The sequence below is a fragment of the Octopus sinensis genome, unplaced genomic scaffold, assembly GCF_006345805.1.
Source record: "Octopus sinensis unplaced genomic scaffold, ASM634580v1 Contig11749, whole genome shotgun sequence".
Taxonomy (NCBI): Eukaryota; Metazoa; Mollusca; class Cephalopoda; order Octopoda; family Octopodidae; genus Octopus; species Octopus sinensis.
The window spans coordinates 92,627-112,500 of record NW_021832434.1 but is presented as its reverse complement, the minus strand read 5'-3'; the positions used below and the strand labels follow the sequence as shown (position 1 = coordinate 112,500).

General features: G+C 40.3%; 1 protein-coding gene and 1 pseudogene across 1 annotated transcript in view; both read left to right on the top strand.

The window, feature by feature from the left end:
* LOC115229089 (laminin subunit alpha) overlaps window positions 1–19,874 on the top strand; it is a 93,557-nt gene that overhangs the window by 6,809 nt on the left and 66,874 nt on the right. Inside the window, exons 4-15 of the mRNA XM_029799512.2 lie at window positions 1–109; window positions 1,888–2,166; window positions 3,699–3,793; window positions 3,973–4,138; window positions 5,131–5,285; window positions 7,370–7,481; window positions 8,854–8,936; window positions 12,165–12,309; window positions 13,740–13,866; window positions 15,091–15,236; window positions 17,187–18,326; window positions 19,450–19,571. The exon at window positions 1–109 is cut by the window's left edge and continues 48 nt beyond it. Coding sequence (XP_029655372.1) covers window positions 1–109; window positions 1,888–2,166; window positions 3,699–3,793; window positions 3,973–4,138; window positions 5,131–5,285; window positions 7,370–7,481; window positions 8,854–8,936; window positions 12,165–12,309; window positions 13,740–13,866; window positions 15,091–15,236; window positions 17,187–18,326; window positions 19,450–19,571 — 2,679 coding nt within the window. The remainder of the gene's footprint in view (window positions 110–1,887; window positions 2,167–3,698; window positions 3,794–3,972; window positions 4,139–5,130; window positions 5,286–7,369; window positions 7,482–8,853; window positions 8,937–12,164; window positions 12,310–13,739; window positions 13,867–15,090; window positions 15,237–17,186; window positions 18,327–19,449; window positions 19,572–19,874) is intronic.
* Window positions 6,406–6,501, top strand: LOC115229091 (annotated as a pseudogene).

Here is a 19,874-nt window from a genome sequence, read left to right as displayed (position 1 = left end):
AATTGAAGATGGTTACCGACCAGGCGGAGGCAAAGTCTACTTTGCCTTCAATCAAAGAGTATTCCCAGACTTCTCTTGGAAAGGTTATGCCATCATGTCTGAGAAACAGGTAAGAGCCTAATGACTTAGAAGTTGGTATTTTGGTATTTTGGGGAAGGTGTGTGTATGTGTGTGTATGTGTGTACACGTGTGTCCATGTGTATGTAGAAGGCAAAAAGTGTAAGAAGCCTGTTATATACATATGATCTGGCAATGTTTCTATGTTTGGATGCCCTTCCTAACGATCGTCCCAGTTCGAAGGCTTTATTTACCTAGTTTCAGTGGAATACATCCACTTGTTTTCAGTAATAGAAATATTAAAATTACTAAGTCTCTCTAAAGGCGATTACGGCAGTGTGGATGTATTCCACTGAAACTAGGTAAATAAAGCCTTCGAACTGGGACGATCAGTAGCGACACCTGCAAGTCTGACTGCGCTGCATTGATAAGGGGCAACAACCCTGAAACGTCTGTAGCTGTCTGACTGGCAGGATGAAGCGGCTGACCTCCCTTGTTCGAAGGTTTGTAATGGACGCAGGTTCGTGTGTCAACTAGCTAGCTTGAGGCGGTGGCCTCTTGGAGCTAATCAGCGTATATATATATGCATGTGCCTGTATTTATATATATATATATATATATATATATACCGGAGTAAACACATAAATGTGAAACAAGGTGGAAAAAAAGAGTACTCAAATACCAGTGGTAGAGTAATATGCTTTATTTATTAATTTCTGGTGCTTTTAAATAAAGTATATATATATATATATATATATATATACGTATGTATGTAGAGACCGAGACCTTTGGAAGTATGCTGTGTGTGAGAAGACCCGGCAGGACAAGTGAGAGCATAACCCATGGCTTCTACCTGGGATGTAGCCAGTTCACTTATGCATACCTTTCCGACACAAAACTCTACTAGTGAAGACCTGTTGAGGCAAGTGAAAATCAAAATCAAAATTGAAATCGATCAACATCAATGGAAATTGCAGCTGTGATATCAGTGCCAGTGGTATATAAGAGAACCATCCGAACATGGCCGTTGCCAGCGCCGCCCCGACCGGCCTCGTGCCCAGTGGCACGTAAAAAGCACCATCCGATCATGGCTGTTGCCAGCCTCGCCTGGCACCTGTGGTGGTGGCATGTAAAAAGCACCCACTACACTCTCGGAGTGGCTGGCGTTAGGAAGGGCATCCAGCCGTAGAAACATTGCCAGATCAGACTGGAGCCTGGTGCAGCCTTCTGGCTCCCCCAGACCCCAGTTGAACCGTCCAACCCATGCCAGCATGGAAAGCAGACGCTAAACGTCTTCACATTTATGGAGATACATGCACAAGTCAAATATTTATACGGATTTTTCCTTTCCTGAAGTTTGCATACATTTTTTTGGCAGACTCTGTATATAAAACTAGCAGTATCGCCCGGCGTTGCTCGGGTTTGTAAGGGAAATGACTATATAAGCATTTTTGAGAGTTACTTCTCTTATATAAACCAAGCAAAATGGCGGAAAAAGTACTAAACCCAGAAGGGCTCGATATGAATCACGACTATAAGATACCCGGTTTTGGTTAAACTGCACTGCAAAATGTGGGAGTAGTTAGGAATCTAAATCGTAGGAGACAGACTCTCACACAACTTCAGTTTTATATATAAAAATTAGTGCCAGCGCAGTCAAACCGTCCAGCCTATGCCAGCATGGACAACGGATTTTAAATGATGTGTGTGTAATGTTACTGTTCTTTGTTTTACACTGTTTGTTTCTCGCTCTCCTTCTTTGTTTACTCTTCTAATGCCTACAACACAGCTTCTGATATCACTCACCCATTTCATTTCTCCGTCCTGCAGCCAGAGGTCCTGATCCAGTCCCTCATCCAGAAACCCTCGCTCTACCGACTGCTCATCCGCTACCACAACCAACACGACGAAGCCGTGGAAGGGAAGATAACACTGACCCCTCGCATCCCCACTGACACCGAGCAAATGGCAATGATCACCTTCCAGCCAACCGACAAGCCAACCTTCACCAAATCTGCAGACGTGAGTTCAATCCTTGTGCTCAACCCTGGAAAATGGACCATTTCAATCAAGGTATCATCGGAGCATCTAAACGAGGACCTCTTCTTGGTAAGTGCCTTTCTGATAATTGGTTTGGTGAAGGTGCCAAGTTGGCCGGGTCGTTAGTTTGGCAGTATGTCTTCTAGTTAAGGCGGCGAGCTGGCAGAATCCTTAGCACGCCGGGTGAAATGCTTAGCGGTATTTCATCTGCCGCTACGTTCTGAGTTCAAATTCCGCCGAGGTCGACTTTGCCTTTCATACTTCCTCTCTCTTTCTCTCTCTCACACACACACTCACTCTCACCCACCCTCTTTCTCCCACTCACACTCTACCTCTCACTCACTTCCTTTCTGTCTCTCTTTTCCCACCTCATACTTCCTCTTTCTTTCTCTCTCTCACACACACACTCACTCTCACCCACCCTCTTTCTCCCACTCACACTCTACCTCTCACTCACTCCTTTCTGTCTCTCTTTTCCCACCTCATACTCCTCTCTCTTTCTCTTCTCACACACACACTCACTCTCACCACCTCTTCTCCCACTCACTTCCTTTCTGTCTCTTTTCCCACCTCATACTTCCTCTCTCTTTCTCTCTCTCACCCACTCTCTTTCTCCCACCACACTCTACCTCTCACTCATTCCTTTCTGTCTCTCTTTTCCCACCTCATTCTTCCCTTCTTCTCTCTTCTCTCTCTCACACCACACACTCACTCTCACCCACCCTCTTTCTGTCTCTCTTTTCCCACCTCATACTTCCTCTCTCTTTCTCTCTCTCAACCCACTCTCTTTCTCCACTCACATCTACCTCTCACTCACTTCCTTTCTGTCTCTCTTTTCCCACCTCATACTTCCTCTCTCTTTCTCTCTCTCACACACACACTCACTCTCACCACCTCTTCTCCACTCACTTCCTTCTGTCTCTCTTTTCCCACCTCATACTTCTCTCTCTTTCTCTCTCTCACACACACACTCACTCTCACCCACCCTCTTTCTGTCTCTCTTTTCCCACCTCATACTTCCTCTCTCTTTCTCTCTCTCACCCACTCTCTTTCTCCCACTCACACTCTACCTCTCACTCACTTCCTTTCTGTCTCTCTTTTCCCACCTCATACTTCCTCTCTCTTTCTCTCTCTCACACACACACTCACTCTCACCCACCCTCTTTCTCCCACTCACTTCCTTTCTGTCTCTCTTTTCCCACCTCATACTTCCTCTCTCTTTCTCTCTCTCACCCACTCTCTTTCTCCCACTCACACTCTACCTCTCACTCACTTCCTTTCTGTCTCTCTTTTCCCACCTCATACTTCCTCTCTCTTTCTCTCTCTCACACACACACTCACTCTCACCCACCCTCTTTCTCCCACTCACTTCCTTTCTGTCTCTCTTTTCCCACCTCATACTTCCTCTCTCTTTCTCTCTCTCACCCACTCTCTTTCTCCCACTCACACTCTACCTCTCACTCACTTCTTTTCTGTCTCTCTTTTCCCACCCCATACTTCCTCTCTCTTTCTCTCTCTCACACGCACTCACTCTCACCCACACTCTTTCTCCCACTCACACTCTACCTCTCACTCACTTCCTTTCTGTCTCTCTTTTACAGGATTACCTCGTATTGGTCCCCCAACATTATTATGAAGCCACAGTTCTCCAGGACCGAATCACTCGCCAGTGTTCCGTCATCAATGACAAGGGACCGTAAGTACTTGCTCACCCTCTCTCTCTCTCTCTGTAGCAAAATGTTTTTTTATGTTTTTGTCTTTGGTCAATAAGCGTTATTTCTTATAACACTGGTATCACAGCTGCAATTTCCATTGATGTTGATCGATTTCGATGCATTTATGTTCGCCTTACCTGTCTACCTTCTCTATTTCCAGGTGTCTCCACTACCAATACCCAGAACTCAAAGGATTCTCCACCATTCTTGGAATCAAAGCCTACGTTGAGAAGAACGGCCGGAAAAATTCTCCCCGGCTTTTCAATAATGACACCATTGTCTCAGAACTGAAGATTAAAGGACTGGTTGACCTCAACGAGAAACAGGTGAGAAGCAGATATGTTGCCTTTGTATTTCGCTTGTTGGTCTGTCACTCTGTCTGCCTGTCTGTCTATCTATATCGGTGGTTTTCAACCAGGGATCCGCGGAACCTTAGGGTTCTGCCAGTACAGTCCAGGGGTTCCGCAAGAAGTTACAAAACTGCTAAAATCGACAGTAATTTTTAATTCTCCAGTGCAGATATGCATGCATAAGACTATTAAATTATTGCACAGGGGTTCCTCGAGCCAGTGGAGTGTTTCCTTGGGGTTCCGCTCCAGCAAAAATGTTGACAAGCACTGGTCTATATTAATGGATGTGTGCTGGCAGACTCGTTAGCATGCCGGGCGAAATGCTTAGCGGTATTTCGTCTGTTGTTACGTTCCGAGTTCAAATTCTGCCGAGGTCAACTTTGCCTTTCATCCTTTTGGGGTCGATTAAATAAGTACCAGTTACGCACTGGGGTCGATGTAATCGACTTAATACCTATGTCTGTCCTTGTTTGTCCCCTCTGTGTTTAGCCCCTTGTGGGTAGTAAAGAGATAGGTATTTCGTCTGCCGTTACGTTCTGAGTTCAAATTCTGCCGAGGTTAACTTTGCCTTTCATCCTTTCGAGGTCGATAAATTAAGTACCAGTTACGCACTGGGGTTGATGCAATTGACTTAATACCTATGTCTGTCCTTGTTTGTCCCCTCTGTGTTTAGCCTCTTGTGGGTAGTAAAGAAATAGGTATTTCGTCTGCCGTTACGTTCTGAGTTCAAATTCCGCCGAGGTCGACTTTGCCTTTTGTGGGTAGCCCCTTGTGGGTAGTAAAGAAATATATCTTATAACCATGAGTCAGTCCAGCTTTAGTCACAATGGCTGGGGGTGGGGTGACCGGAATCCTTCAACAATTTCCTTTTTCCTGTCATATTTCCTTTCCAAAACCAACAGAGGATCTCAACAAACACTATTCGTTTCTATCGCATTCAAATCCTTTTTTTGCATTTTATTTTTCAGAGGAAATTAAAATTCGACGTTGACGTTCCACACCCAGGGATGTACGTCCTGGTTGTTAACTATCACAACCCACATCAAGTCAAAGAGAACACCATCCAGATTTTGGGACCCTCTGGACTGTCTGGTGGTTTGACCTTGTTAGAATGTAGCTACAGGTATGTCTATCAGTCTGTCTATGTCCCCTGCTCTTACCTGCCTCCTTGGTTATCTTTTATACACAATTAGTGAAGAAATGATTATTATTTAATTATATTTATTATTCTTTTACTCTTTTACTTGTTTCAGTCATTTTGACTGCGGCCATGCTGGAGCACCGCCTTTTAATCGAGCAACTCGACCCCGGGACTTATTTTTTTGTAAGCCCAGTACTTATTCTATCGGTCTCTTTTGCCGAACTGCTAAGTTATTATTATTATTATTATTATTCATCGTTTAGCGTCCGCTTTCCATGCTAGCATAGGTTGGACGGTTCAACTGGGGTCTGGGAAGCCCGAAGGCTGCACCAGGCCCAGTCTGATCTGGCAATGTTTCTACGGCTGGATGCCCTTCCTAATGCCAACCACTCCATGAGTGTAGTGGGTGCTTTTTATGTGCCACCGGCACAGGTGCCAGACGAGGCTGGCAAACGGCCACGATTGGATGGTGCTTTTTACATGCCACCGGCACAGGGGCCAGGCGAGGCTGGCAAACGGCCACGATCGGATGGTGCTTTATATGTGCCACTGGCACAGGGGCCAGACAAGGCTGACAATGGCCACGATCGGATGGTCCTTTTTATGTGCCACCGGCACAGGTGCGAGTTGAGGCTGGCAAACGGCCACGATCGGATGGTGCTTTTTATGTGCCACCGGCACAGGTGCCAGACGAGGCTGCCAAATGGCCACAATCGGATGGTGCTTTTTACATGCCACCGGCACAGGTGCCAGACGAGGCTGGCAATGGCCACGATCGGATGGTGCTTTATATGTGCCACTGGCACAGGGGCCAGACGAGGCTGACAATGGCCACGATCGGATGGTCCTTTTTACGTGCCACCGGCACAGGTGCGAGGCGAGGCTGGCAAATGGCCACGATCGGATGGTGCTTTTTATGTGCCACCGGCACAGGTGCCAGACGAGGCTGCCAAATGGCCACGATCGGATGGTGCTTTTTACATGCCACCGGCACAGGGGCCAGTCGGGGCAGCGCTGGCAACGGCCATGTTCGGATGGTTCTCTTACATACCACCGGCACTGGTATCACAGCTGCAATTTCCATTGATGTTGATCGATTTCGATCGCTTCTCGGCCTTTTGGCTAAGATCAAAGTGTATTATTATATTATTATTATATTATTATTATTATTATTGAGTGAGAGAGCAGTTCATGCCATCAAAGTGAAACTGGGGTAAAATATACGAAGCCCAATATACCCATCATGACTACCCATCTGATAAGGGTACACCAGGCACATGCATCACAACCATATGTGCGCGACATGGTGATCTCATATCAAGATAAACAGCACATGACCTTGCAGGTGGGGCCCAGTTAGAATTTTCTTCTGGTCGAATAACCCATCCTGCTCAAAAGGTCCCTGAATAAAAGTTGTTTAAGGATGTTGGACGAAACACCCATGTTTCCAGAGGTGAATTATCCAAACCCCAAAGAATCCCTCTCAACACATGGCTATGATGCTCCCCCACTACTTCGGCTCGTGATCAGAGATGCACATATCGTCAGCCACCAAGGGACATGCTCAACTGGTTAAGGTCAAACAACTGACAAGCAAATCTGTGGTATCGAGCAGAATATTTGCTGTAGCCCATCTTTTATACCAAGACAAAACAATGTACATGATAACACTTCCAATCAGTTAAGATCAGAAGCCATGAGAGCCACTGCCTGGTACTACATCAGGGCATTCATTATTATTATTATTATTATTATTACTATTATCATTATTATTATTATCTTTATTATTATTATCATCATTATTATTATTATCATTATTATTATTATTATTATCATTATTATTATTATTATTATTATTATTATTATTATTATTACTATTATCATTATTATTATTATCTTTATTATTATTATTATTATTATTATTATCATTATTATCATTATTATCATTATTATTATTATTATTATTATTATCATTATTATTATCATCATTATTATTATTATTATTATTATTATTATTATTATTATTATTATTATTATATTGTGCATCTTCTTTATGTATCCTGCAGTACCTTGTGCCGGCAAGTTGCCAAGATGGACGATGAGATTGGAGTTTTCAACTTCACTACAACCACAGGAACCGTCACCTTGGTGGGCAATGACGAGACTAATACTTTCATCGTGAGTATATATATATTTCATGCACTTACCTTTCTTCTGACCCCTTTGTGATTATTTAACCAGTGTTGCCCTTCAAATATATCCACACATACACACCCACTCCGTTGATATTTGTGTCCCTGTACCAGAATTAAAAAAAAATTTATTGTGTGTGTGTGGGGGGGATGTCCTTTTTTCTAAAATAGCTATACAATGGCCCTTTATATTAGAGAAACCTTAAAGTTGCTATGTCAAACCTTTGACCCATGGCAGGGCTTAGTCTGGCCTCTTGTGCGATTTATATGGAAAAAAAAGATTTATTATTTTTCTTTAAATTTTGAAATGTTCTGTGAAATTTACATCAGTAACCTGATTTCAGAGTCAAATCCTGTTTAGATTTGCAATTAACACCTGTTCCAATTAGTCAAGTTAGTGCACATTAGGGAATCTATTCTTATCTCAACCAATGAAATAGAAACTCACAAATCTAAATGCAGAAATATGTGATCTATTTCCCCTTCACTTGATCTATACATTCCAAACAAAGCAGTAGTAAAAGCAACTTCACACCTTCCCTCACCAAAATTTATGCCCCTGTTTGTCCAAAAGGATCTTAGGGATAAAATTGAGATTGCATGGTTTTGCAGCTGAAACAGTGCGACCCCTTCAATTAAGCATTAGGCTTCTCAAGAACTATGTGCATTCGTTTGGACAATTTCTACCTTCTCTCTTACTCTAAAGACTCTTCCTCAACAAAACTGTATGCATGCCATGTACATAAAAGAAATTATTATTATTATTGAGTGAGAGAGCAGTGCATGCCATCAAAGTGACACTGGGGTAAAATATACGAAGCCCAGTATACCCATCATGACTACCCGTCTGATAAGGGTACACTAGGCACATGCATCACAACCATATGTGCGCGACATGGTGATCTTATATCAAAATAAACAGCACATGACCTTGCAGGTGGGGCCCATCCCACTCAAAAGGTCCCTGAATAAGGGTTGTTTAAGGATGTTGAACGAAACACCCATGTTTCCAGAGGTGAATTATTCAAACCCCAAAGAATCCCTTTCAACACACGGCTATGATGCTCCCCCACTACTTCTGCTCGTGATCAGAGATGCACATATCATCAGCCACCAAGGGACATGCTCAACTGGTTAAGGTCAAACAACTGACAAGCAAATCTGTGGTATTGAGCAGAATATTTGCTGTAGCCCATCTTTTATACCAAGACAAAACAATGTACATGATAACACTTCCAATCAGTTAAGATCAGAAGCCATGAAAGCCACTGCCTGGTACTGCATCAGGGCATTTATTATTATCATTATTATTATTATTGTTGTTGTTATTATCATTGTTATTATTATTATTATTACAGGAATCAGTGGCAGCCATCCCTTTCCATGAATGGAAACAAGGTTACATCAGACCAACAATAGTCTGCATCAAGGTTAATGGAGTGTAAGTGACTTCTGTTTTGCTTTGCTTGCTTTTTTTTTTTAGTTAACCTTTAACATCTGACCTCACTTGCATTGACCCTCTCCGGCCCCACCAGCCTCTAACTGTCTTTCTTTACAGTGTCTCACATTCTTCATCTCAGAGTTTAGAAAACAGACAAAAAAAAACAAAAGCAATAGTGATGATGAGGAAGAGGATGAGGGGGAGGGGAAGAATGTTGATGACGCTGATGATGGTAGCGATGACAATAATAACAATAATAACAATGATGAAGGTGATGATGATGATGACGACGACAATGATGATGGTGATGTTGATGATGATGATGGTGATGGTGATGTTGATGACGATGATGATGATGATGATGATGACGATGACGATGATGATGATGATGATGATGATGATGGTGATGATGATGATGATGATGATGACGATGATGATAATGATGATGATGATGGTGATTGTGATGAATATGTGTGATGATGCTGATGATGACAATAATAATAATAATAATGGCTTCAAATTTTGCCACAGGGGCTGCAATTTTGAGGGAGGGGATGAGTCAATTACATTGACCCCCAGTGTTCAACTGGTCCCTATTTCATCGACCCCAAAACGATGAAAGACTAAGTTGGCTTCAGCAGAATTCAAACTCAGAACCTAAACACATGAAATGTTGCTAAACATTTTTCTTGGGGTTTCTAACGATTCTGCCAGGTCAATAATCATCATCATCATCATCCTCATTTAACGTCCGCTTTCCATGCTAGCATGGGTTGGACGGTTCAACTGGAGTCTGGGGAGCCCGAAGGCTGCACCAGGCCAGTCAGATCTGGCAGTGTTTCTACAGCTGGATGCCCTTCCTAACGCCAACCACTCCGAGAGTGTAGTGGGTGATTTTATGTGCCACCGACACAGGTGCCAGACGAGGCTGGCGAACGGCCACGCTCGGATGGTGTTTTTATGTGCCACCGACACAGGTGCCAGACGAGGCTGGCAGACGGCCACGCTCGGATGGTGTTTTTATGTGCCACCGACACAAGTGCCAGATGAGGCTGGCGAACGGCCACGATCGGATGGTGTTTGTTACGTGCCCACAGCACGGAGGCCAGTCGATGCGGTACTGGCTACGGCCACGTTCGGATGGTTTTCTTGTGTGCCACCGGCACTGGTACCACAAAGATACAAATTCCATTGATGTTCATCTATTTTGATTTGGTTTGATTTTCACTTGCCTCAGCAGGTCTTCACAACTGTCACACACTTGCCTCAACAGGTCTTTAATAATAATAATTAACCAGATTGTGGAATCTAAAAACAGAAACAATTCCTATAATAGTAGGTGCATTAGGCATGATAAAAAAATATTCAGACAAATACATAACAAAAACACCAGGACTTACAAACACATATAACATACAGAAAATTGCACTACTAGGCACTGCACACATCCTACGCAGAACACTTTCCATACAATAACCATCAGAGCATCACAACAAATCACAGCACATACCCAAGGCACACAGAGCTGCGCTCGGTAGTGAAGTGAAAGCACGCTATAAAAATAAAACTACTGAATGATAATAATAATAACCCTTTCTACTATAGGCACAAGGCCTGGAATTTGTAGGAAGGGGTTAAGTCGATTACATCAACCCCAGTACATCATCATCATCATCATCATCGTTTAACGTCTGCTTTCCATGCTAGCATGGGTTCAACTGGGGTCTGGGAAGCCAGAAGGCTGCACCAGGCTCCAATCTTGATCCGGCAGAGTTTCTACGGCTGGATGCCCTTCCTAACGCCAACCACTCTGAGAGTGTAGTGGGTGCTTTTTATGTGCCACCTACACACGACTGTTAATTATTTAACCCCAAAAGGATGAAAGGCAAAGTTGACCTCGAAAGAATTTGAACTCAGAACTTAAGGACGGATGAAATACTATTAAGCATTATGTCTGGTGTGCTAACGATTCTGCCAGCTCGATAATAATAATAATAATAATAATAATAATAATAATAAAATATAATTTTGATGTCAAGAATTTTAATACACATCCAAGGGATCACGAAATATCTGGGGTTTTTTAATTCTCAAAGCAATCACATAAAGTTATGAATAACAGGAAAATATTTGGTTGAAAAAAACAACCTCTTTTGGGTAAAGAGCTTGAATCCACATCTTTTGTAGACATGACAGGCTTTCTACCATTATCCTTAAAAATGTTTTAGCCCACAGGCCGCGGCCATACTGGGGCACCACCGCTTATGCCAAAGAAATCCTTCAAATTCCTCCATCATCATCATTTAATGTCCGTTTTCTATGGCGGCATAGGTTGGACAGTTTGATAGGGGCTGACAAAGCCGGGGGGCCATACCAGGCTCCATTGTCTGTCTTGGTGTGGTTTCTATGGCTTGAGGCCCTTCCTAGTGCCAGCCGCTTTACAATATGTACTGGGTGCTTTTTACATGGCACCATCACCAACAGGGTTGCCAAGTACCTTGCAAGACAAAAAAAAGGCAACAACTCCTCAAATGAGAAGTGGGTTGTAGTGGCTTCTATACTTTTAAAAAACTTTATTCTTGTATGTGTATATATATATACATATATATATATATATATACACATACATATATACACATACATACAAACGCATATATATATACACATACAAATGCATATATATATATATATATATATACATACATACACACACACACATATGTGTGTGTGTGTGTATATATATATATATACATTCTGTCCGAAGTCAGACGCCATGATAGATCGTTGGCTCCTACACACATTTTTCTCTCCTTGTTTCTGTCCTTGTTTCTTTTCTGTGTCCCTTTCTGTAGAAGAGCGCAGGCTCAAAATGTAAAAGACTTTTTCTATTCCTGAGCGTTATACTAATACATCTGTTTGTTTTGTACACCACCTGCCTTCATCTTTTTATTTTCATAAACCTTCCCTTAAATATATATATATATATGTGTGTGTGTGTATGTATAGCTTAAATCCTACATTATTTTGAAGGGTTTTTTTGCATTTTGCATTAATGCAGTCACGTAATTTATTTATTATTAAATATAATAGTACAAATTATTTACATGCTTTTAAGCTATGAAACAATTTGTTGTGAACTTAGAACTTTTTTATTGTTTCATAATATTTCATCAATTACCTGTGATTTGTAACTTTATGTATAAAAATCTGTATACACTTAACCCACAGGTGTGCTGGGTCACACTTTTCCAACCCAGCTGGATTCGATAGAATTGAAGCAGAAAGTGAACCAAACCAGGACAGAATAGCCACAGATCTTCCCTTTGGTATTTGGGACACCAGTGTAGGACTGGTCAAGCTGAACGGTAGCATGGTCAGTATATATATATTCTTTTATTCTTTTACTTGTTTCAGCCATGCTGGAGCACCACTTTGAAGGGTTCTTAGTCAAAGAAATCGACCCCAGGACTTATTATTTGTAAGCCTTGTACCTATTCTATCATTCTCTTTTACTGAACTGCTAAGTTACAGGGACATAAACATACCAACACCAGTTATCACACAGTGATGGAGTAGGGGGTAAATATACACACTAACACACACACAGACACACACACATAGATAGGGCAGCTTTAGATACTCGCATCCCACTGGAGGGTCGTGTGGTACCCTAGTTCATATCACATCCTAGATAGCATATGACCAACCCGTGGTCAATTAAAAATTTTGGGTACTTTCAATGGGAAATCTCAAAATCTTTTCAAAAAGAACTATTTTTGTTTCGTTTTTGGATTTGGTTAGCAAGATTCTTCATAGGAGTTTGTGTGTTGAAGCATATTCTGTTGGTCTGGGGAAAGTCATTTTCTTTTTGTGCCTTATTATGTAAGACACTCACTGGTAAAATTTTCACTTTTTTCTTTTTATTTTCCTAAAATTTTCGTTGTGTCTTGCAACCTTTTCCATAGTTTTGACTTTGAAAACGTTGCTAGATGCAACAAAATTTTAGGATAATAAAAAGAAAAAAGTGGAAATTTTACCAGTGAGTGTGTTATATTATAAGGCACAAAAAGAAAATGACTCTCCCCAGACACAACAAAATATTTTTGTTTCCATGTGAAATAAAATGTTCTCAATCCTTATTTTACCTCGTTACATGGTGAAAGCAGAAGAAAACCAAAAGAAGATATACAAAATCTATAAAACCTTGTTCTGTTCATGTAGGAAAAGCACAAATCAAAGCAGTCAGAGCATTCCAGCTCTCAGAAAGCCCTTAGGAAAGATATTTAAAAAAACGACCCGCTGATGGGTTGGCAGGGACCCACTAACATACCACCGTGACCCACCAGCCACCAGCAGGACATGTGGGAACCAATTTGCTAAAATTTTGTCCTGCTTTTTGTATCATTTATTTGGCATTGAAAAACAAAAAATGTTGAAACCGGTGTGGTAAAAAATACAATTTGTTTAAGACCTCATATAAAAAATATATATATGCACATACAGACACAAACACACATATATTTGTATATACATACATGTACATGAGAGGGACCCACTAACATACCACCGTGACCCACCAGCCACCAGCAGAACATGTGGGAGCCAATTAGCTAAAATTTTGTCCTGCTTTTTTATATCATTTATTTGGCATTGAAAAACAAAAAATGTTGAAACCGGTGTGGTAAAAAATACAATTTGTTTAAGAACTCATATAAAAAATATATATATGCACATACAGACACAAACACACATATATTTGTATATCCATACATGTACATGAGAATATATTTATATCTTTAACAGCCAACGTTGGATGTTTCTGGAACTGTTAGGACTGGTCAGCAAGTCATTGTTGTCCACTACTACCAACCAACTCGTCCTGAGGCCACTATCAAGGTGACCATTTATTCCAAGGACCGTATTTACACTGGTAAGATGTTCTTCCCTATGTTGCTGTCATTAACAATATTCCCTTGCAGGATCCAATTTTCTTTAAAATTCTCATTTTTATTCTTGTACAGAAATTTACAGATTTCTTCATAACGTTCTTTTCATTACAGTAAAGATTTCAATCTTATTCCATAGTCGAGGTATTTTAAAGCATAACCTTTGAACAAGTTTTTCTTCTTTTAAAAATTTTAAGAAAAAGTATTCAATTTCATTAGACTTCATTCCAGCCAGCATCAACTTCATCTTTCAACCCCTAGAGGGGAGTAAAATAAAGTACCAGCCAGGTACAAGGCTTGATTTAATCAACTAATTCTCCCACTGCAACATAAAAACTTCTAGCCTTGTTCATGCGTCAGCCTTCTGTCTGAATCAAAAATCATTATTATTATTATTATTATTATTATTATTATTATATTATTATTCATGGGTTTTTCTTCTTCTTTCAAATTTGCTTCCATTTCTTGCCGAGTGTCTTCCCGACTCCTAGGGCAAAGAAACTCATGTATACATTGGTAGGCCATTAAACTAAACTCACTAGTTCGTTCATTTGTTTTTGTTTTTTTTTTATAGAAACAATCGACTTAATAATCAACTTAGTAATCGACTGAATACCTATGTCCGTCCTTGTTTGTCCCCTCTGTGTTTAGCCCCTTGTGGCTAATAAAGAAACAGATATTTTGCCCGTCGATATGTTTTGAGTTCAAATTCAGCCGAGGTCGACTTTGCCTTTCATTATTGCGGGGTCGATAAATTAAGTACCAGTCACGCACTGGGGGTCGATGTAATCGACTTAATACCTATGTCCATCCTTGTTTGTCCCCTCTGTGTTTAGCCCCTTGCGGGTAATAAAGAAATAAGCATTTCATCTTTACGTTCTGAGTTCAAATTCTGCCGAGGTCGACTTTGCCTTTCATCCTTTCGGGGTCGATAAATTAAGTACCAGTTACGCACTGGGGTCGATGTAATCGACTTAATACCTATGTCCGTCCTTGTTTGTCCCCTCTGTGTTTAGCCCCTTGTGGGTAATAAAGAAATAAGTAATGGGGGTGATGATGGTTGTGATAATAGTGGTGAAGATGGTGGTCAGAGTAACGGTGATAATGATGATGATGATGATGATGGTGATGAGGAAGAGGAGGAGGCTGATGTCTTCATATTTTCCAGGTGAAATCAATCTGAACTTTAAACGTTTTCTGTGTTGCAGGTACCTTAAAAGCTGACTTCTGCTCAAGCCAGACTGGTTGCCGTGGAATCATAAAATTAGACGAGGAGGGTCAGTACCACGTGGACATCATAGACCCAGAGCTACGCATTAGCTTCAACTCAACAACTGACGCTGATGTCTGGCTGGTACGTGTAATGGCTGTGCCCCTGGGGGGGGGGGTGTTCACAGGGGAAGATTAGCTTGTAGCTTTGTATGTTTGCTGTCACACAAATGAGATTGTGTTGGAGTGGGAGGCTGGTGTTGGTCAGAAAGCAGAGTGGAGGTGGGAGTGAGTGAGTGAAGGTGCATGTGAATGAATGAGTGAATGATTGAGTGAGTGAGTGAGTGAGTGTGCAAGCAAATGAGTGAGTTAGCAAATGAATGATTGAGTGATGAATGATTGAGTGAGTGCAAGTAAATGAGTGAGTTCGCAAATGAATGAGTGGTGAGTTAATGAGTGAGTGATGAATGAGTGAGTGATGAATGAGTGCAAGCAAATGAGTGATTTAGCAAATGAATGAGTGAATGATTGAGTGAGTGCAAGTAAATGAGTGAGTTAGCAAATGAATGAGTAAATGATTAAGTGGTGAGTTAATGAGTGATGAATGAGTGCACGCAAATGAGTGATTTAGCAAATGAATGAGTGAGTGCAAGTAAATGAGTAAATGATTAAGTGGTGAGTTAATGAGTGATGAATGAGTGCACGCAAATGAATGAGTGAGTGCAAGTAAATGAGTAAATGATTAAGTGGTGAGTTAATGAGTGATGAATGAGTGCACGCAAATGAGTGAGTGCAAGTAAATGAATGAGTTAGCAAATGATTGGGTGGTGAGTGATTGAATGACTGAGTGATGAATGAGGGCAAGCAAATGAGTGAGTTAGCAAATGAATGAGTGAATGATTGAGTGGTGAGTTAATAAGTGAGTGAATGATTGAGTGATGAATGAGTGCAGGTAAATGAGGGATTTAGCAAATGAATGAGTGAGTGAAGGAGTGAGAGAAAGATTGAGTAATGAGTGAGTGTACAAGCAAATGAGTGAGTTAGCAAATGAATGAGTAAATAAACAAGTGAGTGAGGGAGTAAGTGAATTAGTTATTGAATGAATGAGTGAATGAACAAATTGAATGAATGAGTGAGTGAGTAAGGCATACTAGGAGATACCTTTTGTTCATTTTCATTGTGAAAGAGTATCTTATGTAAGAAAAACAATCTGATATTCATTTAATTTATGTATGTATGTATGTATGTGTGATTGTATGTATGTATGTATGTATGTGTGTATGTTTGTATTTATGTATGTGTGTGTATGTATGTATGTATATATGAATGTATGTATGTATGTATAATGAATGTATGTATGTATGTATGTATGCATGTCTGTATGTATGTATGTATGTGTGTATGTATATATGTATGTATGTACGTACGTATGTATGTACGTACGTACGTATGTATGTATGTATGTATGTATTTATGTATTTATGTATGTATGTATGTATGTATGATGTATGTCTGTATGTATGTATGTATGTATGTATGTATGTATGTCTGTATGTATGTATGTGTGAATGTCTGTATTTATGTATGTATATATGTAATGTATGTACATATATGTATGTTTATAAATATATATATATCTATGTATATATATATATATTTATATATATATATATCTATGTATATATATATATATTTATATATATATACATATATATATATATATTTATATATATATATACATATATATATATATATTTATATATATATACATATATATATATTATATATATATATATTATATATATATATATATTTATATATATACATATATATATATATATATTATATATATATATATATATATATATAATATATTTATATATATATATACATACATACATATATATATATTACAATTTTACTCTATTATATATAACTTTCTTTCTTCTTCCTTATTTAATACTGCCCCACATATGCAGCACCTTGTACTCCAACATCTCTTGTACTCCACCTATTATAGTATTCTCTTTGTTGTACTCTATTATATTACCCCTCTTGTACTCTACCTTTGTACTCCTCCTTTCCTTCTTCACAGGACTATATTATGCTGGTCACTTCCAACAAGTACGCCCCGGAACTCCTTGTCTTCCAGCCAGTCGACAAGTCTGCAGACTTCCTCAGCGAATGCATCGATGACTCCCTAAACTTGAAACAAGGTAAAGAGAAGCTGAAGTCCTGTCGTACTCGGCTTTTTGCCCTCACCACAGACTACAACAACGGCGCCCTCTACTGCAAGTGCAATGTGGACGGTTCCCTCAGCTTCTCATGCCGTGCCTTTGGCGGTCAGTGTAAGTGTCGTCCAAACATCATCGGCCGCGACTGCTCAGCCTGCCGTTCTGGTTACTACGGTTTCCCAAGATGTCGTCGATGTAGGTGCCGTGTGGGCAAGTGTGACCCTGTTGATGGCTCCTGTGTGTGCCCACCCTTCGTGGAAGGGGCCCAGTGTGACAGCTGTGTCAAACACACTTTTGGCTACGACCCCTATGTCGGCTGTCAGGAATGCAACTGTCATCCTTACGGTGTGGAAAACCACAACCTCAGCTGCAACCAACAAAATGGACAGTGCAACTGTAGGCCATCCATCAAAGGCGTCCACTGTGACACGTGCCTGATGGGACATTATGGGTTCCCTCACTGCCGCCGTTGTGACTGCGACTCTCTCGGCACTGAAGATCAGGTCTGTGACCAAGCATCAGGCACCTGCCTCTGCAAAGAAAACACCGAACAACCAACCTGTACCTCATGTCGTTCAGGAGCCTTCTACCTGGAGAAAGCAAACCCGAAAGGATGCACCCTTTGCTTCTGCTTCGGAACAACATCCAGCTGTGACCACTCAACACTCACATGGGTCACAATATCCGACATGAAGAACTGGACACTACCTAACACCGTCGATGCTATTATCGAAGAAGGGTCATCCGAGATTTCTGCCATTATCAACTTGGTTGAAGACGAAAAGAAGCCCCTTTATTGGTCTGCGCCTTACACCTACCTCGGCAACAAGATCATATCGTATGGAGGACAGTTGAAGTTTTCTGTTGAGTTTGACACCTACGACGATGGGGAAATGGTCGAAGGAACACCTGATGTTATCCTCATGGGGAACAATATGAGCCTTGTGCACAGTATTGTATCAGAAACTGACCAGACCGAATACACTGTTGACCTTCGTGAGGTAAGGGACTTCAAAATAATTTGGTTTGTGTGCATGTGTGTGTGTGTGTGTGTGTGTGTTGCTTTCTATATGTATTTACATGTATGTATGTATTTATATATGTAGGTGCAGGTATGACTGTATGGTTAGAAGCTTGCTTCCCAACCACATAGTTCCTCTCTGAAGATGAAATAGTTGGCTTATATGGAAATCATTGTTCAATGACTTATGCACAGCTATTTTAGAAACAGCTGTAAAAGACTTTATGCATTACTAGCAGTATCGACCGGCGTTGCTCGGGTTTGTAATGGAAATAACTATATAAGCATTTTTAGAGAGTTACTTCCTTTATATAACCCAAGCAAAAATCATAAAAAATGCCGGAAAATGATGGTAAATTTTTTGTTTAAATCGTAGACTCGTCGTAAACGCACACTAATACCCAGAAGGGCTCAATATGAATCCCGACTATAAGATACCCGCTTTTGGTTAAACTGCACCGCAAAATGTGGGAGTAGTTAGGAATCTAAATCGGAGGAGACAGAGTCTCACACACACAACTTCAATTTTATATATAAAGATATATATATATATATATATATATATATATATTATATATATATATATATATATATATATTCTACATATATATATATATACATATATATATATAAGTGGTTTTACTTATTATCTTATATTAAACTTTTTAATAGTTATATATAGTTAATGAAAAAAATTTATAAGTTTAAAATTAAAAATTTTAAATTTAATAATTTAAATTTCAAATTTTATATTTTATATATTTTGTATATTATATTAATTATTTTTATTTTTATGTGTTTTTCACTGTTTGATTTTCCTAATAGTGGTTTTATCTCTAATTTAATATATATATATATATATATATATTTAAAAAAGGAGATGTGGAACACGAGTTGTGATATATAAAAAAGGAAATGAAGAAAATGCTGACAAAATAATTTAAGTAATTTAATTAGGTGAAAGTTCTTTTTACCGGTTGCGCATTTGTTATGCTTATCAAAAGATAGATTTTTTCCTCTTATATATATACGTATATATGAGATGATGCAAACACCACCAGACCGTATCTCTCTCTCACAGCTCCATTTTCTTCTGTTTCCAGTCTCATTTCTATCACGAAGGCACCCACGGTCCAGTGCAGAGGTCACAGCTGATGATGGTGCTGGTGAACTTAGAAGCTCTCTACATCAAAGCATCCAAGAGCAGCTCATCAACAAGGGTCAAGTAAGTAATGTTTGCATAAGGGTGGTGGTGGTGGTGACGGTAGTGTTTGTGGTGGTGATGGTAGTGTTTGTGGTGGTGGTGGTGATGGTAGTGTTTGTGGTGGTGGTGGTGATGGTAGTGTTTGTACTGGTGGTGGTGGTGACGGTAGTGTTTGTAGTGGTGGTGGTGGTGACAGTAGTGTTTGTGGTGGTGGTGGTGGTGGTGATGGTAGTGTTTGTGGTGGTGGTGTGGTGGTGTGGTGGTGGTGGTGGTGGTGATGGTAGTGTTTGTGGTGGTGGTGGTGGTGGTGGTGATGGTAGTGGT